The sequence below is a fragment of the Camponotus vicinus genome, unplaced genomic scaffold (genome assembly GCF_025532165.1).
Source record: "Camponotus vicinus isolate PSW18456_S1 unplaced genomic scaffold, iyCamVici1.0 SCAF_7, whole genome shotgun sequence".
Lineage (NCBI taxonomy): Eukaryota > Metazoa > Arthropoda > Insecta > Hymenoptera > Formicidae > Camponotus > Camponotus vicinus.
This window is the reverse complement of record NW_028141979.1, coordinates 1092241-1115947: the sequence shown is the minus strand read 5'-3', so window position 1 is coordinate 1115947 and position 23707 is coordinate 1092241. Positions and strand designations below refer to the sequence as shown.

Here is a 23707-nt window from a genome sequence, read left to right as displayed (position 1 = left end):
AATATATTGCCAACTCGCCTTTCCACCGACGAGGAAAGGATACGGAAATCGATTTTTCCAATTTTTTGCTGCTGGGGCAGGATACAGGAACTCGATCTCGGTCTATGACGCGCGAAGGTCTCAAGACCGCCGGTCTATGACGATAAAATACAAATTAAAAACGCGTTGACACACTTTCACCGTTAAGTGCCGCTACTATGTATGTACCTGCAACGTAACGTAACGATTGCCATTCAGCTTTTGATGCTGGAGCGACCGGCAGAGCACATGATGCGTCAAAACCTCGCGAAGGAAATCTCTACAAGGCTTATATTTCGAATGAAAAAAGTGGCAAAATACGGCGCAGTTTGCGTGACTCAACTCGTTGACTCCCACTCGATCAATTCTGTCTCCCTCGAAAATCCACTTGGTCTGAGTGCAGCGGAATTGCAACGCGAAACTGTAATGCACACTGTTGAAGGTGCGCCGCAGAAGCACCTTTAGAGGTCGTCGTACATCACTATCGATCGCACGACGAGCGTCGGGAAATGTCGCCTCTCTTGTCCTGTCAAGGCTCGAAGGCTATGAAACTGAAAAATGTCATGAAGATTGAGCGGTGATGGCATATTAGCGAATTTCGCGTATCGTGATGAGACTTGGAGGTCGAAATCTGAGGAATCCGAGGTTAAGAAAGGAAGAGAGAACTATTTTATGATAGGAACGCTGTGCGCAGGAACAGATGATGAGATAAGACGGCAGAGAGTCATTGATCGACTAGCAGAATGAAAGAGTGGAACTTATCTGTTACTTTTGGAGAAGAAGTATCAGTTTTTGAATGAAATCAGGTGGTGCGTGAGACGAGACTGAACAAAGATGAGCCCATCCTGTCTTATTCGGCAATCGATCGAATTTTAATTAATTTTAAATCGAACCGGACCGAAATCGAAATATTACGCGAAGGCGTGACTAATTATTCCTGATTACTAGAGGAAGAATTTGAAATGCTTTTACAGCATTATCAGGAATTGTTCAAGTATCTTTACCTTCTTTATCTTCCTCTTTCAAGATAAAAGATCTTCAGGTACTAAGCCCAACACCAATATCAAGATGTACTTTAGATGAGGAGATTTGTTTATATAATTTGTAATTTATTTTATTTTATTTAAGCGAATAAATAGCATATAAGTTAAAATTAAAAATAAATATTGGAGACTTATATGAAAATATAATTAGATTTGTCAATTGTTTACAGATAGATTAAAATCGAATGAATCTCAGATATAAACAATATCTTATATATTTATATAAAACTTTGGATGACGATAAAGTTTGTGCAGGTATCAAATCGCTAATCGACCGCATCGAAATGAGATATAATTGATCCATATGAAACAGAATACATACATCAATAATCGTGTAACATGATGTTAGATATATTCCTCCAACGTCAATGCTTGGAATGTCAAATGTTGGCAAATAGGCAAAGACAAAGTTGTCGGATTTCAGTTGATAATAAAGTTTCGCGAAAATATTTTTGCTTTCCTCGCGGCGCGGAAAAATGCGGTCGTCCTGAGCGTACCTCCCAGTTATCGAAAAGGAAAGAGACGATGAAGCGAAGCGAGGAGGGCCAAAAATATCCGATTCCCTAAAGGCAACGAGACGTTTTTTTTTCGTCCTGAAATAAAATTCGCTCGCGGATGCTGCGGTTCCCGGCCGCTTCAAAATGTCACGGCAACGATACATTTTATATCGTAAAGCCGGAAAGTTTAGCGACCAGTCGCGATTAACGTCCCCGGGCTTTCTCTTTAAACGCGGGATTTAATAATCCCACAGGGTCGAAAAAGTTACGAGCCACGTCGAATCCGTGGAATCGCGACGTGATTAAGCAACGATGACTCTAAGTAAATTACCAGTTATTTCGGTATTTGTCCGGCGGAGAGAGAGGGAAGGAGAGAGAGAGAACTTGTTTTTTCGATGTAAAAGACAATTAATTTTCTCCCACTGTGCCAGCTTGCAATTCTTTGACGCCAGTCTTAAACTCACAGGGACGAATCCTGAGTCACGGGATCGTTTAACGTGCGTGTGCTCGCGGGCGCGACGTTAGTCACGACGATGTTACTTAATTAAAATTGCTCGTTAAACGGCGTCAGCTGACGCGAATCAAAAAGCCATGCCACGTACACAGGACGTAGAAAGAAATAAATTAAGTCTCGTTACAGCCTTTTAGAGAGCTGCTCTTCTAGTCGACTAATTAAATTACATTCTTCATTACGCAAAATTAAATCTCCATAATAATGGAATAAAAAATATAATATTTCCTTTTAATTATTCTCTCTCGTAATTTTTTTCTCATTTTTTACGCTCTTATTAAAATTACACATGGCTTGGCTAGGAATGTCTCGCATTCACGATGACCGATACAGATAACGATAAGGATAGATTCGGATTATGCGCTTAGCACAACGGGCATGCGATATATGTTTTGTATCATGTGTGCGCAACTCTTACTTTCACTTTTAAGGAAACCGTATATTTGTTACGGCACGCCAATTTTACAAGTCAATTATAACGCGTTGGTAAAAATTATTTCGAAATCACCTCGAACACGAACGTGAATCGTCAACCTTATATATTTCAGAAAATCACATAATTACATTCATCAATTTCTTCTCTTTAATTTATATTTTAATCAATTTTGCGCGACGAACAAAGCAACGGAGGGAAACGCGGTTCTCGCAATTTGCGCGTTTTACGCGAATTTCCATCGTGAAAAGTGGAATTTATAAACGGTCCCTCGTTTCGCTATACGATCCAAATTTAGACGGCCGCTTATACGCCTCGTCTGAGCATTCGTTCAGCCGCTGTTGCGACTTTTCTACATGTTGCGAACGAATATTTCGCAGATACATACGAATATTTTTCATACAGATTGTCACGATTCAGATGTGAATAACGTTGAAAAAGAAACGACACGAATAAAAACGATAAATGAAATACCACAATCGCATCATACTTGTACAAGACACACAATCATTAGATGAAAAATTATATTCATTGAATATAAGAATAGAAATAAATAAAGCTGGAACAAATCACAACTATATATTTTTTTCAGTTCTCTGTCAAACACAAGCGGAGATTTGATTCTGTTGTAACAGACGAGTAAATAGCGCTGATAAATCTTGGGAATCGCATGAGGATTTTATCACAGGACTTTGTAACATCCTGTGGGATAACGTATCAGCTAACGCTAAAAACAGCGAGGAAATTCTATCGATAAGAGACGCCGACAAGGACGGCTCCTGTTGGCAGATATATTTTTATTCGTATTCACTTAATTGCTGATTATAAAACATAAGATCGCAAACAATTTAGAGAGATATAATTTAGAGAAATAGTAAAATAATTTAGAGAATAGATATAATTTAATAGTAAATAATTTAGAGAATAGATATAATTTATAGAAAATTTAACATACATTTTAAGTATTATGTCGAGTACCATCTCGTTCAAAGAGATATTATTTTTGAAAAAATATTTCTCAGAAAAAAAGAGATTTATTTTAAAATGATTTAAACTCATATTATAACATTTTAAATTAATTGATGTTTTGCGCGATAAAAATTTTTGACTCACTCGATTAACCTGCTTCATGTTTTATCAGACTCATAAATATTTCAAACGAGAATCATTTAGTTAATTATTGAGTAACAAAGAAGAGATATTTCTCGGTACAATATGCTCGTTGAAAGAGATGCTGAGGAGAGGCACTTTGCGGTCGTAAATATAACGTATAATTAATTCGCTACCAAAGACTGGCTAGAGAAAGCAAACGTTTTGAAAGCTCGATTCGACGCGCTACGAAATAATGGATTGTTCGAGTTGCGCACGCGGGATCATACATCAGCTGTCAGAGGAAGATTTCGTGACATTTGTCGTTAGACAGAAGTTGCTGATATAAACCCAATAGCGCTGCTGAACTTTGACACCCCTGTAATTGTATGACTAAGCATTAATCAGCGGGCCACAAATCTTCGTTTAGTTTATGCGAAAAAGATACAGTGGCGCCAGTTGAAGGCGCGATATTTTTCGGTCGGATGATGATATCCGCGCATGTCTGCAGACCAAGTTCCCCGCGCGAATTACTTTTCAGACCCGTCGATGTTTGCGAGATAACGCGAGGAGAAGTCATTCTCGATTTGAAATCCAAATTCATCTAATGAGATAAATGGTTTAGGTTCTTTTATCGCGATGCATCATCTCCATCTGTACTAGTTTTCTCAGGGATCATTCATCTAATTTACGCACGCAATTGGTACCATTATTCATCAAGTTGTACGGCTATTAAGCTACGCCTTTGCCACCCTGAAAGTAACGTTTTCTATCGCGATAGCCTCAGACGCAATCATTCATGTTAGTATCCTGTCGTACAAGACTACGCAGCGTGAATTGATAAGAAATTGACTTTTATGCAATAACGATAGAAAGTCGAGATTAACATGAAAACAGGTCGCGGTCGTAACGACACGGATTATAAACGTCTGTCACACTATTTAAGACTAATGGTTTGTCGTATACCGATGGTTCAGTATTATGGTCGCTCTGGTTTTATCACTGGAGCTAGAAACGATGTTACCCAGCAAGTCGAGCGGCTGGGATTTTCCCGGTAAGAGAACATCGGGGCTTTAACAAGGTCGGCTTTCTCCAAAGCGATGGCGGTACTGTTCTGTCAAAGGAAAATACAAATATATTATATTATACTTCGGAGTACTTTCAAGTTTGTTTCATTCTGATCTTGATTCTCCGTTTTTCCTTTTTTATTTATTATGGCATTTGAAATATTTTTACAAACGTTCGTCGTTAACTATTTAAATAGAAAACACAAATATAAGATGTCTTATAAATTTAGTTGTATTTTATTAAAACACGATCAAGAAGAGAAAATATTATTTAATAGAAAACACAAATATAAGATGTCTTATAAATTTAGATGTATTTTATTAAAACACAATCAAGAAGAGAAGATATTATTGAGACACAATTATTAATTATTGTTGCTTCAAAAAATGAATAGGTACAAGAAAATGACATTCGCTTTCTTCATTCTAATGTTAACTGAGTTTTTTACAGACGAAATGGATACTTTAATCTTTTCTGTCTGAGAGTTAACGAGAACATAGAGATTTATTTCATCGCGTTCTTAAGTCTCCGTAGAACTCGTTTTACGTTCCACCGGCCATTTCAATTTACTCCAATTTCGCTCCTTGGCGAAACCGGACGCATAAATTACATCGATTACGCGTTTCACCGGCAGGATAATATGCCCTGGTTGATTAACACCGACGTATTCTGAGAATTATCGTATTGTCTGCCTCACCTGATCCGTGAATGGCGCTACTCGCACGTAGTTTCTACAAAGAGGAAGTCGACACCCCGCGAACGATAGCTTTCTACCTGACAAAGGCAATGAAACATCGTTATCGTTTTTCTCGACGGGGAATAACGTTACTTTTTAAAACTCTTACATACAACGCAAGAGCGTCTATAATTTCATCATTTGATTGAGAGAAGGAGAAAGCACGGAGAGATTTATCAGCGTTGGATTATATCCGCGATCGAATAAATGCGAACATTTCACGCGGCACTTTCGTAGATTGAAATAATTGGGAAAATAATATTTTAAACCGGCCCAGGAACAGGCGGCTAAGCAAGCCAGGACGCCGTTGCTTTCAACGCGTAATTCGCAGGCGTCCGTGGACTTGTTCCGCGACGAAGTAGCGGAAGGGATTTACGACAAAGTGCACGGAAGAGCCATTTCTTGCCATAGTAAGAGAATTACAAGGGGCGCCTTTATGAGCGCGGGGGGTGGCGGCTGATAGTGGGGGTGGCGCAATGCGGCGCCGCATCCGGACGCGGGCGGGAAGACCGCGCCGAGAGAAATCTTGGAGCGGCATCGCGTGTGTGCGCCAACTTATGTATATATGATCGATCCTCCGCAGCTTGTCCGCAGTTAATGAAACGTCGCGCAATATTAGAGGAGATCGTTAATTAACGCGCGCCATCGGGGGCGGCTCCTCCGATCAAACATCGGCGAGAGCGCGGGATTGCACGGGTACATGGGGTGGTACGCGATGGTCGGTATCTGCATGATGAATGTAGCGATAATGCGTACGATAACAATCGGAGCGCGCGTGGTCAGAACGGCGTGAAAAGTTGCTGCTTCCACGCGGGTCTCTCGTCGTCTGCCGCGCTCATCTCGTTCTCTCTTCTTCCCTCCGAGTCAGGACAACCATGCTCTTCTTTAGTCTCATCTCATCGGCGTGGCGACCCCCCACTACGAAGGCTTCCCGCTCTCGTATCGAACGGCTCTGTGACGTCATTGAACTCTGTATGACGTCGTAGCAGAGGCTCTCATCCGAGGAAACCGTAGGCGGCTTAATGGCGATACGCGAAGAGTCATCCGGGCAATGTGTCCGATAACGTAACATTAATCAGAGCCTTCATCCGCGATTGATTTAAATTCAGGCAGCAAATTACCGGCGGTCGTGGTAAATGCACAGACGGGAGAAAGGCCATTTGCGAGAATATCTCTTTGGCGGCTGCACGGCTTTCTTTTCGTTCTACGAAAATAGCGTGCGATGCAGCCAAACGAGAGCATTAAGAGAGAGCACGATCGCGACGTAAATTTAAAAGCCTCCTCTCGCGTGTGGCTTCTCTCTTTGAATTTATTCCCGTGGACCCTATCTCGTTCAGTTGCCGTAATATTGCATTATCGGTCCGTACGGCCTTCCTCAACTTCAATCAGACCGAAAATCGGTGCGTGGGCTGGTAGCTCATAATCGCACGTGCTACACATGGCTGGAAGTACCCCAAGTCAGGAGGATGCACGAGGGTAGGAAAGCATCCGTCCAACTCCCCGGGGACCATTGATCTGACATTCTCCGCGATGACGTCACTACCGTTCGATAGAAACGGGTCAAACGTCACGAAAAATGGTCTCGCTCGAAATTCCTGGCTGTGATTCAAGAGAACAGTGGCTCCTTCTTCATATGCATGATGCGGCCAAGTGAGCGATCAATCGAAACCGATTTGTGGATATTCCAAGAACGATGGTTCGAAGAATGCAAATAATGATAGATAAATTGATTTTTAGCTAATAACAATCTGAGAAAGAAAAGCGTTATATTATTTTCCTACATGACATATGAAACTAATCAAGATAGTTTTAACATTGTTTCCTTGATTTCTCAATTATAAATCTGCAACGATCCTAAAAGTGTAACAATTTAATAAATGTTAGTTCATTAAAGCAATGAATTATCGTAATTCTAATTCAATAACAGACGTGCCCAATAGAGAATAGAACATTTATCGGGAAACTTCTATCGGAAGTTCACTAAACTCGAGTACCGCACCGACGTGAGATTGTTAGAGCATAGGGGGGTAAAACGAGATGGAGAGAGAAAAGAAGGGGAGAACTAAGACCGTCTCGACATTGGAAAATGCTTTTGCAGATCGGAGGGAGCAACAGGGACGCATCTCGTAAGAGAAAACCTCTCGCAGAGATATCCACATCCCTCGTTTCTTCCCCAGACCTTCTTCCAGCCACATCGCTTCTCTCTCCTCCCTTTATCGATCCTCCTCCAACTAACAGAGCTATTGCTACAGTGCCAAAGCCAAAGCCAGCGGCAGCAGCGCCAGCAGCAATAGCAACAGCAGCAACAGCGCCAGCAGCAATAGCAACAGCAGCAACAGCACCAGCAGCAGCAGCAGTAGCATTAGCAGTAGCAGCAATCAGCATCGCCCATCATCCCTCTCAGTGGCTGCCCGGCCACCGCGCCGGCATAACTGTTTCGATCGAGTCGGTTCGTGCGGCGCTCCACCACGCATTGCGTCACGCAACCTGGCATCACACGCTCGCTTCTCTCCCTCTTCCTCGGTGGTGCTCTCTGCTCGGCGGAGAATATACGTTTCTCCGGAAGCGGCCGACGCGCCGGCCGGGCGCGCACGAATCGCGACGTACGGGGGCGCGCGAGCGAGCCGGGGCCGGGGGTTGCACGGAGCGAGCAGTGTGCTCGCAAGGGTTGCCTCGGCTTGCCAGGCACGCCGCCAGTGCAGCCGCCGGTATACCGCCAGGCGAGGATAGTACGGCGATGCGTTTGGCCGCGCTGAGCTGAGCTGTGGTGAGCGCGCGCGAGAGGAGGAGAGAGCTCCTTCTTCTTCGCCCTGTTCATCCTGTTCGCGATTTGCCTTGGAGGGGTGAGGAGGACAGGACAACGTAAGTGACGAACGTGGGTTGAAGCTCAGCGAGAACGAGTTAAGTACGCGGCGGGTAATCGCACGTGACGCCAGAGTGAGACATTCGGATTGTTGTACTCTCGGAGGAGGTGACACGCGTGTCCACGACAGGACAGGATTTAGAGTACGCTCTTCCTCGTGTGCAAGTTTCATTCTCGATGTACTCGTCACGCCGATGATCGATGAAGGCGGACGACACGCGATGGTCGATTCCCGCGGACGTGTACGCATCGTCTTGGCGGGAACGATGACAGGTGACGAGAGAGACATAGCTCTCCTTTGCGCTTCGTCGCCTCGTCGCGATGTTATACATCGGCGACAGTAGCAACTGCTGCCAGGATGAATGAAATTCAGCCAGATTTCGATAGGCGAGCGGTGGAAACGACGTGTCCTGCGCGTTCCTAATGACAACATGATTATGAAATTACGAAAGACAGATACACGCGTGATTTTATGAAGGAATTTATGAAGAAAATCTCGATGCAAAACACGTAGCAAGACACGAGGAATGATGGTTCGCCACAATCGACGGAAAACTGATCGTATAATTTTCGACAAGAGTATCCCATTGCGTTTGTGATTGATGCTTTTTCCGGTCCGTGCGACAAACAGCGACGTATGACAACAACTTTGCACTTAAACGCTAAGAACTTAGTTTTTCTCGTTCTCTACAAACTCAACGATCATTATTTAACGTCGAGTAAATCTCATGTACTATACATCGAAAAAATTCTTGTGTACTCATGAAACATAGTTTTTACAATATTTGTGAGTAAACCAACATTGGCGTGGGTTTGTTTAAAGTAATCAATACTTATTTGACTTTTTAATTCGAGAGAAATACGCCGAGATAAATATATTATATTTCATCCACATCGTCTTTACCTTATACAGGCGAGACTCTCGACTAGAGCTTATGTCTGTTCATCAAACGTTGACCGATGGTGCACTGCTGCGGCTAGAGCTGATGTTCGCCGCGTTGTTATACTTTTTCATCGAGCAATGCGGAGACAAAAAAAGAGCGCTCAGATCGATTCTAATAGCGTGGCGAGTCAATCGAACCGAGACTTGACAGAACATAAAAATAGCGGACGCGGAACGTGTGTACTTGGCCGTAGAAATATCGTCAACGATGTTATCCCGCAATGTTGGGTTGTCCTTGCTCGTGCGACCGCCGTCAACGCTGTGTCAAGGCAAACTGCATACGTATGTATGCGACATCAGATCGGCCCGATAATATTCGCGCTCTAACAACGTAGTTGTTTGAACACCATTTCATCGTTCCTCATATCTGCCCTCGCTCCCCTCGTTGTCCTCGCTTTCACGGGGGGTGCGGCTGACGCGTAATTCGTCCGAATTTCCGGATATTAAAGGTACCCTTCCGGATTGTCTCTCTAAACCAACTGATAACTCACGTAACGACATCGATTTGAATTGAGATTCGCATCTTATCACGCTAGTTATCATGGCTAGTTTCCCTGAAAAAAGTAACAGCATGTTAATGATATCGATAACCATATAATGTTAATCTTGTAAACGAGTATAATACCTTATGCGACGGCTTTAATTACATCGACTATTGTGCAAATTAGCTTAGTATCAGTTGCACGTGTCATTTGGCCGCGATGATCGAAGCTTTCTCCTTCCTTGTCTTTCTTTCTCTTCCTGTCTCCCTCTTCCGATGGGAAAACATTTCGCTCCATGATTACCTGCGAAAGGAAATCTGTAAAAAGCTGGCAGCATCGACCTTGTCCTTTGCGAAATTACTCGTGTCGTACATCGTCGTGAAATCCCTCAGGTCATGTATGTTTTCGCGGCGCCGAGTGCGAAGTGCAAAACAACGATGAGTCGATATATCGATTCATTTCCGATAATATATTACCTCCCATGGCGATAACGCGTATGCGCGCGTTACACGTACGTATCTCGATGATTCCCCTCGTATCTCGACGGTATCGAGTTTTCGCGCGAATTTCACGCAAATTGTCGCGGCGGAGTTGGAGAACACGCGAGAAAAAAAAAGTACGTCCTCGTAACGTTCGGCAACGATGACATATCGATCGCCGCACGCGCCTATCGCCAGAAATAACTGCAATCACTTTTAACAGGCGAACGCAATTTTAACGTAGGCATATCAGGCTGTCGATGAGTTTCCAACACGGTAAACAATTTCAGAAAACCTATCTTTAAAAAAAAAAGAAAGAATGAGAAAGAAGAAAAATGATAATTATTATAATTCTGATTCCTACAAGGCAATCTTTTTCTGAAAATATAAATCACTATTCATCTGAGGAGTGGATGTACTTGTATCGAAATTGCAAAGATTCCGTAAAATAAACAGAACTTGAGCCTTGATAGCAATCATGCAAACTGCGCGCACGCTCGCAGACATGGCTGAAAATTGTCTCGATGAAATATTTGCATACGCTGATGGGTAAAGGCAGATAAATAGACGTGATCGATGCATTATTTATTCTGCATGTTTTCGCGGTCGGTCTTGCGGATCATTGATTAATCTGTCGCGGTATAAAAACTGCGTATTCGCAAATATGACTTGCTGTTATCGTTGCTCTTATCTTCTCTTATCATCGCGATGCGACTGCGTTCGGAAGATCATCAACGAAGCAATGTCGAGAGCGCGTGTACCATCGACCAACGTGCACCACCTACAAAGTGCAACGAAGCAGGGTATACGACCTGACTCTGAACGACGACGATATAGAGCGAGCCGTGCGTGTATTTCTAGAGCAGCCGGTTTAAGAATAGAACGGCAAGTAGACGACTGGATTAAATATAGACGGTGAACGACCGGCAAGTAGATTACGAAATTTCATTGAAGTCACGAAGAAGCGATATCTCGGTATCACCGATGTATAAGATCGTTAAGTGAACTTCTTAGTGATATCGAGTGAATCGTGGGTTCTTTATCCGTCAGACCTCAAAAAGATCGATACGACTTTGATTCCCAGCAGGGAATATTTTAGATGCTTCACACGATGGTAATTGCAGTTTTAATCGCATCGAGCCAATCTGGCATGATTGATGAACGCGATATATATTCATAATCTGTAAACTTTGAGCAGATTTACTCGCGATTATTAATCGAGAGCTTTAAAATCTTTCGAAATCTTTTAAATCTCTTGATGATTCTTGCAAAATTCAAAGGAAATGTCAAGAATATCTGCAAAATGTCTGGTCCTATCTGCTCTTCTCGTGTTGCTCCACATCATACAAATATAAAAACCTCGCAAGAGATCGCGGAAATAATCCTGACAGCTGCGAGATTAAAGTCGCGAGATTAGAGGATAAATATGGACCTGAAAACCATTCTTTCTCAGATGTCATAGCGCGATATTAGGGAGGATTATAAATATCTAAAAATGAGGAAGAGGAGGAGAGATAAGAGGCGAGAGGAATCGTCTGGAATACGAGATGACTAAAACCGGTGCGCGAATTCAGTCTCGGCGCAACGACTCGGTAAAAAAAAACGGATTTGATGGGAAACCAATAATCAATAGCCGATTTTTTTGTCGACCTAAAATTCTCCATTCGTTCGAAGCCGACGAACTGAAACTGAAGTCCCATGCCGCTCGTCGTCCGACTGCTGCTGCACGAATTGATGCCTTGAGATTTATCTGAAAAGAGAGTATGAATGAAAAAAACGCGTATCATACATATTAAGCAGGAAATAAAGTTGACGGTAATCGACCAGATGCTTTCAGTTTGCCGTATGTTCTTGCAATGAGCGGAATAGCTACCGTAGCGATCCGATATCCTCAATGAGCTTCTCAATGCACCGGAACGAGTACATTGTTCGGCGCAGTAATGTGCCGTATTGGTCATTAGATTCCTTGTTTAGTAATTTAAAGAGAGACGAAGAGGGGGAGAAATATTCGAATCTCTTCAAAGATATTCTTCTGGAATATTTCTCTTTCTCGCGCGCAAGTTTTTATCTATAATTTACAAAACGAGAGATTGATGTAAATATAAGATCTCTCGAAAACCTTGCAGAAGGATGCCAGCAGCCGGTGCGGCCGTGCCGGCCGTCGTCGAGGGAGCCGGTCAACTGGAGGACCTGGACGAGCCACCGGAGCCACGTGCTCGCGGTGGTGGCGGACGGACCGGCCTGATGAAACCCCTGGTGGTGTTGGCTCTACCCGGGATGTACCTTTTCTACAAGTACAGCCAGTACAGGCGGGAGCAACGCGAGCTCTCCCGCAGAAGAGTCACCGAAAGGGAGTTGCAACATCTTCATCATAAAATCGTGAGTGAATTTCTCTAGTTGTGTATGTCTACCTGCCCCGAGCGTTTGCCTGTCGGCAGGTCAAGGAACTTGCGCATAAGATGGGTCTCTTGCGATCGTAACATCCCACCTGTTGTATTACGTCATCGGTCCGGGTCTATCTTTAGTCGCGAAATGCAGAGTGAGATAATAACTTGATTGCAAGCGAACACGTTTGTACAACAATTTATTTATGCTGACTTTGCTGCTCGGTCGTATTATTTTTACGTCGAGGCGACAAAAATACGAAATCGCAGATTGAGTAAAAGAGGAAAGCCGAGGGTTGGAAATAAATATGATATTACTATCGGCCCGGAGAGAGATTTATTATACGTATATTCCATACCTACGTTATTTTGCCCTTGTTATACCTTAGTATTCCAAAGACAAACGACAACACTGAAATGCTCAAGTGATGAAAGTATTATTTCCGCCGATATTGATCCCTGACGTGATCAACAACGGGTTCAGGAAAAAAATCATTTTACCCTTTCTAATCAAAGGGTTGACGACGTACGTCGTTTATCGAGGAGGTCCGTCAACGGGATGATGAGATTGCATAGCTTGTTTCTATGTCGTCTAAGATGGTGATAACGAGAGAATGAGAAAGGGTGAAAGAGGGAGAGAGGGAGAACGGTGAAAGGGCTCGATTATCTAGGGAAGGGAAGAACGTGATCATCCCCCGTTGATGGAGAGAAAGCTGTATCGTCTTCTAAAGGCTACAACACTTGCTTTTATACGTCCCGATTCTTATTAAGCGGCTGCCTTAGCGTCGTTTTGTCTTCGTTATTATTCCAGATCCTCCAAGTTGCTCGCGTCGTCTTACGAAAGAAAATGCGATCGTATCCGCGAAATGATGCCTCGTATTTCTGAAACCTTATTCGCCGAATCTCTGTGAACTTTCATTGATTAAACACTTCCGCAATCAACTTTTACTCTTTGTTAGCTGAATTTCCCAAAAAGAAAAGAGAGACGCTTCAATTTTTTATTCTGCAGATTTTACGTTTGCATGATTTAGGGACGCGTTATCCCGTTATCCGAGATGCATGTAAAGACGTCGAAAGCCGGCCGGTTGCTGCATTAAATAGCCCACTGGACCTCCAGTCGATATCCACTCGGGGGATAGCTGACGCCGCAGAATTCACATTTCATGGAACTCTGTAAACTGTGAGAACGCGTATTGATTTCTGTCCGTCCCGGGCTATCGTGATTCGGGTCGACTTAGCGGGTGCTGATCGCTGATGGAAAGGCGACTTACGGCGACTTGCTAGCGTATAACGATAGCGTATCTAGAAACGTTCGCTAACAAACTGACACGGTCGTGAAGGATATCGGAAGGCACGATCTTCGCTCGAGATTCCGATTGAATCGAAACTACGAGAGCTCGTCACCTACGCTTCCGCTGTTCCGCCCGAATAAATCTCAAATCTCGTCCAGTACGCGACGACAATGTTCCAACTGTTTGAAACTCACGGTGTTTCATTCTCTCAAGGTCGTCGCTTGCAGCGTCCCGGTTTGAGGATAATTTGTTAGGTCAGTGCCGGGCTTGGCAAGAGCGGTCGCGGCGAGATGGAACGAGTAAAAAGTGTCCCCGCTAGGGAAACCTGCCAAGAGGCTGCGTACACGGTCGACGGATCGTTACCGAGATACCGCGAATACCTCGTGCAGCCTCTTAACCAAGGATCGCATTCGCGGTGTCGCGCAGCAAACCGGAATTTCGCGAGGCTGGTTCGCGTCTAGCCAGCTGATTTATCGTTACGCTATCGGAAATTGGAATTGCTAGGCTGCGGGACGTTCTCGATATCCCACTATCTATCAACGTGAAGGAGAAGCAGACAATGAGACAAACTGAAAGAAGGAGTTAAACGCGTTCGCGTGATGTGTATGTTAAATAAGTCTCGAAAGAAGCCTTGGAGAGGCTCTGCAATGAAACGATCAACCTTGACGATATAAATGTAGGAAGCGTCCTCAAGAGTTGCGTCGTTTAAAAATCGAGCGATTCTTAAGGACTGATGAAATTTGACAAGGTGGCGTGTGTTTTCAGATAAGACTCACGCCAACTCGACATTAAGATCGTAACCTGAGGGCCATGTGGACTTTATCCGCCGTATATTCGTTTAACGCCGTTATGATGAACGGAGAACGATAGGCGAAAGGCAAGGAGAAGAAAAATCGATGTGTACCGTTCGTCACTCGAGATTATCGGCGTCAGATATCGCGCTCCCCTCTTTACTTTTTTGACATTTTTTTCAACGCTGTTTGCGACAGTTTCACATTTCTCCTTTTCCATGCGTGTGAACGGAACACCGGTTTATGATTTAAGTTCCTACAATTTTCGTAAAAAAATACAATACTATCTAATTGTAAATGTTTTCATTTTCGAGGTAGTTAAAAAGCGTTCGAATGTTTTGAAAAATCAAATCAATTTTTACATCATATGCGTTCTGTTTATTTATACGCCATGTCCGTCATTTCACGATGTTTTTCTTCAAACCAATTTAGAAACGGCCGCATCCGACATCACAGCAGTCGTAAAAACAAAGCGAATTTTCTCCCTCGATGCAACGTAATTGGGTTTGCAGAAAATAACAAGCTGGCAGGATTGTACCTCGTGGCCGTCCAGACCGCCGGCGGACTAAAGTTTTACGCCCCTGTGTCTGCTCCCCCTTGCGAGTCACGTAAGTGCACGTCCACGCGATTCCAGCGGGCGTGCCGTTGTTTCAACCACCCTCCAACGGATAACCGTTGGCGGCCCCGCTCGCTCGGCGAACTAAAAAAGCTTTTCGACCCACGGTTATGGCCAGCTAACGATCCAAGCTGTTGTTCTAATACTTTTCGAGTAGAAAATGTTTATCTTATATCGTTAAAACGTTATTTATTTTATCCTAAAAATTTTCATTCGAAATATATAAAAATTATTTCATAAAGCGATTGTTTTCGCAAACTCGAAATATATCGCAATAATCAAATTCCTTTACAAAAGTAATAATTTGCGTAGTTTTCGAGTTGATGTTCGAGATACGAGTTATTGCTTGTAATTTCGGAGAGTATATGCATATCAGTTTTTAAATCTAAAGTTCGCGGCACGAAGTTAAATAATGAACTCATAAGTGTTTGGTCGTTGACCCTTGAAGCTTCGGCGCTAGGGGTTGATAATACCAGCACAAACCACCATAATGCACGCTAGAAACGCGACGTGATGCAATCTTTCGCTTCCGTCGAATTGCATGAAGGTTATTCAATTTCTAAGAGATTCCAATGATCGCTCGTTCTTCCCTTCGTTGCATCTTGTAAAGAGTTTTTCCTCCTCCGCTACACTGTTAACACGATTAACATAGATTAATGCAGTATTAACGATTCCAGAAACTTTAAATTACGCGTTTGAGCGAGCAGATTTATTAGAGTAACGGTAGTACTTTAAAAGTTAAAGAGAACAGTAGATATTGGCCAGGATGGTTTAATATTTGCGCTGCTTCTTTTAAGTATACTTTAAAAATCTGTTCAAACATCCGGATTTTATGAATCTAGATCAAATTCTTCAAAATGACGGATTTTAGATTTTTTATTACAAAAAAATTTTACAGATTTAACAGTATGTTGACTTTTGTCTCGATATAACAAAATTATATATTCTCCAAATTACACAGGCTACGAAATTTGAGGTTTGGTTAGTAACAAAAAGCAGAGTAGGTGAATCTGATAGATTTCTTGTCGCTGAAAATGAATTTGGCCGCAGAATTTCTCCAGCACGTCAGATTTTTGAGTAATTTGTGGTTAAATAGTCCAAAATGCCTATTTCGACCAATTTCATGAATTTATTATGAGGGAACCTAATTTTTTGAAATATTTCTGCCAATGGCATCATATAATATTAGTCTAGAAGGTGAAGACTAGTACTATACGATGCTATTGGCAGAATTTCAAAAAATTAGGGTTTTTTCATAACAAATTCATGAAATTTCCCAAAATTGCCATTTTTGGACTATTTAACTATAAATTATTCGGAAACCTGACGTGCTGGGGAAATTCTGCGGCCAGATTCGTTTTCAGCATCAAAAAATCTATCAGATTTATCTACTCTGCTTTTTGTAACTGACCCTCGCAGGCCTGTGTTATTATTTATTCTTTATCAATCAGTAATTTTGTAAAGTGTAGTTTATAGTATATATCTAAATATACCTAAATATATCTATTAAAATGTGACGGATTTAATAATTTTATACTTTATTAAAATTTATTTGGAAAATTGAATTCTCTGAGCAGTTTTATTTTAACAAGAAAATAAATAAGCGTGAAGTAAAAATGTTTGTTTAATTAAAAGCCATTGAAAATATTAAAAATAATAACAAATAAAGTATTTTTCCAAATATTTATCAAATTGATGGATGTCAATTGAAGCTAAATATACATTCAACGCCGGTTGTTCTACTGTTAATTTGTCGTCGTAAAAAAAAACGTTGGGATTGTAAAAAAAGTATTTTCCGTTTCGATTATTCAACTCTCCGATACTATAAATAATAATTGGATTACGCAAATATGTACCTCGGTTTCCAAAATGTAAAAGATGGAATGAGAGTCTAAATTCATTTCCTCGTTAATTTGATATTCTCGAAAATTCAAAGTCCAATTTATCTCGGCGATTCTCTCGAAATATTTTAACGAGTCGCAAATAGAGCCTCTCCTGCGCGACTTCGCATTTATCTGCGGTGCCCTTTCTAGGAAAGGCGATTCAATTTGATTCGAACTCGAGGTTCTCTATTATAGGGCAGCTCGGAATTAGAACAGAACGAAATAAATCAAATGGAAGACCGGTAGGAGAAAGCTCCCAACTCCAACGTGGCAATAATCAAGGCCGTTCGGTCTTCGTCGGCTGTAATTTCAAAGTTACATTTGTGTGCGACATGATGGACAGCAACCGAAAGAACAAATATGTAATCCTGTCCTTTGTCAAGAAACATTAACGAGATGCTAATGCTTTGGGCGTCACTCTTATACGCGTACACGCTAATTATATAATATCGTCAAAGACAGAATACGTTCCAAAGAGATTTTTTTAAATATATATTTTACTTATTTATATATTTTCTTTTATATATTAATATATATATTTATTTTATACTAATATGCATATATATTTATTTTATATTAATATATATTTATTTTACATTTTATATATATTTTACTTTATTTTTTTTTATTTAATATATATTTTACTTTATATTATTTTATATTTTATATATATTTTATTTTATTTTATTTTATATTTTATTTTAGATTGGAAATCGACTTGGAGATACCGTAAATCTATAGGGATATATTCGTTCATTGTCCGTTCCGTCGAAGCTGCCGTCATCACATTGGCTGATACTAGAAGCTAGGCTAAGAAAAATAAGAGTTACTGCGCTCTGGGACATCTCGTACGTGGTAAACTTTAACTCGAAAAGATGGATAGTTCGGGGAATAGAGAGAATTATGAGCGGTGAAGTGAAAAGGGGGTAGGCATCCCTTTCGTACAAGTTCTCTCCGGGAAAGTCCCACGTAAATATACATGCATTTACGTGTAACTGTCATGGGGTGCACGCGAAAGACCCTAGTCTAACATGTTTTGTAACCTCCTCAACAACGAGAACAAAGAGGGATCGATATCCACGACGCCGCGGGCTGACGACGACGACGACGGCGATGATGATGGTGGTGGTGGTACGTTTCGTGTTTCGTTTCTCATTTCCGCAGAGGACAATGCACCCGACGATGCAAGGATCAAATAGTCGATATCGCGGCAGCGATTTTAGCAAAGCGCGGAAACTGCCGACGTTGCTTCGTTTCATCGATTCGCGACGATAACCGCGAGAGAGAGACCGTAGCTTCACCGGCTTCGCCGTCTCTTAACGCAGACAATCTCGCATAAATTTCGAGATTGTTAAAGAGAAATCGAAGGCGAAAGATTTGTAAAGAATACAAAGTTAATAAATATTAAAATTTCTAAAGCAAACGAAATTTTTTTTCGCTTCGCTGCGAAAAGATTGTCTTCGGAAGAGGGAGAATTTCGAGCAATGATGGAGGAGATGATGGAAGGAAATACTGCGGAAACCTGGGACGCAGTGTTTCATGTTATAAGGGGAGAGTATAGCCGGTAACGATACTCGAGGGAGTCCCTCTCTTCGATAGAGAGAAAGAGAGAGGGAGACCAACACCGGAATACGGTAGAACGTGCTGAAGCGTAGACTGCGAGGGCCGTCTTAGGCCTTTCGCGTAACGTGGTCTTTCAAGACTAGGGTCATCTATAACCCTGGCCATTGGATTCTTATCGACCCGCCCGTTGTACTGAATTTTTCAGTGTGCATGCCGAGTTGATTGACCGCCGGCTAGATACTCTATGGACTTTCCGCATGTCTCGTTCGTGATTCCGAGATGTATCGTGAATTTCCATCCTGTCGATCCTTCTTGAAGAATCTTTCCTGAGAGAGAGGATTGTCTCGTTCTTTTAGAGAAGAATATGCGAAGTTTCGTCGCTTTACATACGTCTGATTTTATTTTCATTCTCATTGCTTGTTCCATTCTTTGTCCTACGCGAAATGTATTCCGAGATCGAACAGTACACGATCGTGAAAGGTCACGGTGCTATCTTGGAGATGAGTCAGAGAGAATGTTTCTGTTGTACATAAATCATTATATCGATCCTGAAATTGCATTCCGACCGGTGAATATATTATATTGTTCTGTCTACAGTTTTTTTTCATCGCTGTTGTTGTTTCCTCGCAAATACCATGACATTTTCCGCTGTTTACATAAGTAAGCAAAATCGCTCTTCGAGGAGAATTCTCTTCAAAGAGAACATGCTTGCAACTTCCGATCGAATTTAATAACGCGTGATAATTAAAAGGATCATTTTCTTTCGAAAAGCTTTCCGTGCGAGACGTTCGAGACAAAAGTTACCCCGGGAGAAGTTGTTTTAGTTTAACGAGCGTTGAAAACGGCGGACGAAATTTCTTCGTGCAATTTGGCTGTCTCGATACTCAAGTTTGGTCGACAAGTTTCACAAAGTGTCGAACGAGTTTCGCGAAGCCGAACTTCCTGAGAAGGACGACCGAGCTGCGTTCGTCTCTAAGAGACGAAGAGAGAATTCTTGAGACAAACTCATGGTAGACTAATTTAATCATAAGCGATATTTGATGAGGAGAAGAACGCCTCGTATTTCGTAGGATGACAGAATAAGAGCAGCACGAAGATACAGATGATCCCTGGCTGACCTTCTTAAATATTTTCAACACGCGTAGTTGCTCTCGTTTGTATTCCTCCAAGCTGTTATTTGTAATTTTTAATATGAAAGCACGTGGTACCAGAGATTGATCTATCGATTCTCCAAAATGGAAAATAATAAAGTACCTCAGCCTTGAAATTTACATATCCCGAAGGTGGGGTGCATCGGAAATAGCACGAAACTCGCGGGTTCTCTGATTATTAGCTTTCTCATTCCGACGTTCTACTTTATATATTTTATGATCTTATTTCTTCATCACGAAAAATCCATGTCGTTCTTAAAAGACATGAACATTGAAACATTGACAAATCTATTTAGTCGATTAACACGTCTAATCGATTAATCGATTGACAAATCAATTTCATGATGTATTAGAAAGAGTTTTGTTTAACTTTTCACCGTAAAAACCGTGTTAAAAAAAGACACAAGATTAATGGTACCAGTTAAATTCTGCATGTTTTTATAATCTGAGCTTGTTATCAACATACCATTTTTCACGTAAAAGTCTTCTCAAACTCATGCAAAGTCACATATCGCTTACAGAGTTTTAGTCACGTACTTTTCCTGTTACGTGTTATGTAACTCTATAGTCGTGTCGTGCAACTATTATTCGTACATATATCGTTGACAATTAAGGGTAGAGTTGGAACGGTAAACGTCGTAAACAATGTACTCTTATATCTGGTATGAGATCGCAGTGGCTGGCATTAAAAGCGACTGGCACGAGTCCCTCTTCGACTTCGCAATTCGATTCGAGCTTTTCGATGTCGGTTACTATCGTCGCGTCCCATCGCAAATATTATTTATTTTCTAGAGAGGGCAGGGAGGAAACTTTCATCAACTTTGGCGATCTCTCGAAGAAGGCAGCAAAATTAATTGACTCGTGGATTCATTGTTTACAATGAAAACGGTGGAAATACAAACATTTTTACCGCAAAACACGTTATTTCTAAAACGTTATCGCAAGATCCTCTTAATATCCTCCTTCTCAAACTTTTCCCAAGACGAGTTATCTTGGCGGAAACCGAGAATCGTCTCGTCTCCTAACGAGTAACTTGGTTCATCCAAATCCAGGATCATCGCACGTCGATCGTCATTTGCCAAATCTATAGGCTGTCAAATTCTTGGCGTATGGTGTTTGCGCGTTCGTGCTCAAATAAAACTTTCCCCGACACTTGGGGTTGATTCCGAAGCCCATGTGAGCCTCAGGCTTCCACACGCAGTTCGCAAAAATCCCCGGTCGCCACTTTGGGCATCGACTCGCGGGAAATCCGTAGGGGTTGTCGATTGATTCTGCGTAGTAACGCCAGGCTCGATTGTGTCCGCAGGTGACTAGGCAGAAAATGTCAAAACTGAGGTTGATGAGCACAAGTTTATTTGGCAAAAGATTAAAATAGAACGAATGAAAATATATAAGGAAGAAAGCAATGTGTGTCGAAACTCACTGTATTGATTTATGATTCTCCGGAAGCTCATGCGAAGGAGGTTCTTTAAATCGCAGCCAGGCTGTCGTCTACTGCCACCGTTGGGATAAAAATCGACGTGGCCGAGCGGATGAGGGAATCCGAAATTACCACCGTCAGTATGAATGACGTCGACGAACGCGGCGTCGGCCCACGTCAAGTGACCCTCCTCGTCGGTGTCCATGTACAACGGATAAGCCGGGTCCAATCCGGTGATTCTGCCTATCTAAAAACGCGTTTCTCTCAACGTATAGCATACCTGATACGTATATACGGTCTATCGGTCGCGTCGATATCGCGTCTCTCGATGCGAAAGTCCCGGCACTAATGCGGTTCCGATAATGCGGCCTTCGATTAGCCGAGGGAATGTGCAATGCGCTGCGGCTGACGATCGTTATTAGCGGACCTTACGATATACACCTTACCTTCCGTGGCGCCAGGGCCTTCCCCATAAAACCGGCAGCCTCCGCTCCCAAGCTGAAGCCGATCACATGAATTTTGGATAGGGAAACGGCTTTCTGCGCCTCGAGCCATCTCATTACGTGAGCCAAGTAACGGCCGACGATTCTGGTATTTTTTACTGCCGTTAAGTACCACGGTAACACCGCCAATTTCGCCCAGTTCATCAATATCACGTTATAATGCCCACGACGAAGGTACGCTGAAACGAAAACCATAATTGGATGTAATTGTAAATTTTTTTGAACTGAATTATTTTTAATTTTAAAAATGTAGGGAACACGAATGATTCACATGACATAAACGAAATTAACCGCGGAATGGTTTGTTCGACTTGACAATAATGTCAGAGTCGCGTGCATAGGAATTTGAAAGAGCATCATCAAGCGGAGAATGAGGTTTTTCTTTCAGAACGAACAAGTAAATATAAAGGTGCCTTCTTCGGAACGACGGAAAATTGAATTGGATCAACTCGTGAGTTGAAAAGCGGAAAGAGATTCGCAATTTATCGTCTGCGAACTATGGTAGCGCTATTCTTTCACCTTCACTATTCTCCTAACAGAACTTTTTTAGGTCTTGGACAGGATATCCATGTAGTTAGTAATGGATCCAGCCCACTTACTCACCGAAATCTACGAGCGGAAAAGAAAACAAAGTATCGCGGTAACTTTTAACAAGCTATTTTAATATTCAGAACGGATATGTATCGTGCAATATCACGCACGCCTACAAGAAACGTTAATAACGTCTGTCGCATATTTATCATGATCAAAAGTGAATGAGATACGATAAAGTGGATCGCGTTTCGACAGAAAAACACTTGTCGGAAATTGTTCAACCTTTATTTTTCACATTGGCAAGAAGGAGATCAAACTTTTTCTATGCATCTCGAAGTTGACGAGCTTGACAGAATGCTTTCCTCTTTATGCATTTATGCGAACGCCTTTCTTGCAATCGATCGCTCTGCAGCGGCACGGCATGCTTGTCGATTTTAACTGGTTATTTATAAAGATGTATACCGTTTCGTATAGCGATGGGCCCCTTTCCTGAAGTGCTGTCGCTGTATCCGTGAATGTAAACGATGGTTGGGTGTTTAACGTTGAAATTACTTCTCCACAATGTTGCGACATCGGTGGGGTCCAATACAGATGGATATGTTGGATTTCGCCTGCCGTGGGTTAATGCGAAACGCAATAAAAATGTAGCTATGAGCAAAATTTGTGAAATTTAATACAGTCGATGGTGGACTCGTTGACTTATGAGACACTGAAAGATCATCTTTCATTCCCATTAATCAGAGATTCCAGTCATTAGAAATTTAATTAATTAGTTACGCGAATAGCTTTTTGACGAGCTAATGGATTAACGAAAACGTTTGATTAATTAGATCTCTTAGTCTTTTGATAATATTAATGCTAGAGCAACCAGCGTTGAATGCTTAATTTTACCACATTCGTCAATTTATTATTTTCCATTTTCTTAATACTTTCACTTACAAAAATTTTTTAAATTTTCATGCTTTTTTTGTTAAAATAAAACTACTGGAAATATTTATATATTATAATATATTGTTTCCAGTAATTTAGTGTTTTTCACTCGTTTTAAAATTATCTAATTTTGTCATATAAGAAGTAAAAAGATAGAGAAATATATTTTTTGCAACTGTATATATATTTTCAATTACCTTTATTATATTCTAGAAATTGTTACCCAAATATGTTTCAAAATGAAATTAGATGTTAGATCAAATTATATAAAATTATTTTATACTAAAGAATATATACCTAAGAATAAATATACCTTTATACGATAAGCGTTAATATTATTGCATGAATTTTAAAATTGACAATAAAAATGCGATTTTCCCGAAATGTTATCGAAATACCATATCAATTGATATTTGTTGTAAACGAGCCATGCAAAATATGATATCACTTTAGCTTACTTATAAAAAAATACATATAA

At 41.5% G+C, this 23707-nt stretch overlaps 2 protein-coding genes across 7 annotated transcripts in view; one reads left to right on the top strand and one right to left on the bottom strand.

Annotated features, from left to right (window-relative positions):
• LOC145974849 (uncharacterized) overlaps window positions 1-23707 on the top strand; it is a 75928-nt gene that overhangs the window by 39200 nt on the left and 13021 nt on the right. The window contains exons 1-2 of one of the 5 annotated variants that reach the window (XM_083104899.1): window positions 7838-8257; window positions 12289-12541. In XM_083104899.1, the coding sequence (XP_082961025.1) occupies window positions 12293-12541 (249 nt within the window). In that variant the 5' untranslated portion in view covers window positions 7838-8257; window positions 12289-12292. Of the gene's footprint in view, window positions 1-7837; window positions 8258-8307; window positions 8894-10577; window positions 11048-11082; window positions 11277-12288; window positions 12542-23707 lie in introns of those variants that run through there. The other 4 variants (XM_083104902.1, XM_083104898.1, XM_083104903.1 and 1 more) reach the window with 4 other exon arrangements.
• Window positions 20907-22834, bottom strand: LOC145974853 (putative endothelial lipase). Of its 2 annotated transcripts, XM_083104913.1 has the most exons (4): window positions 22762-22834; window positions 21709-21944; window positions 21266-21509; window positions 20907-21152 (listed from the first exon to the last, which is right to left on the bottom strand). In XM_083104913.1, exons 2-4 carry the CDS (start codon window positions 21907-21909, stop codon window positions 20914-20916), a joined length of 684 nt encoding a protein of 227 aa, XP_082961039.1. In that variant the 5' UTR covers window positions 21910-21944; window positions 22762-22834; the 3' UTR covers window positions 20907-20913. The 2 variants fall into 2 exon arrangements, with proteins under 2 accessions (XP_082961039.1, XP_082961038.1); XM_083104912.1 differs by lacking the exon at window positions 22762-22834 and having other exon boundaries at window positions 21709-21960.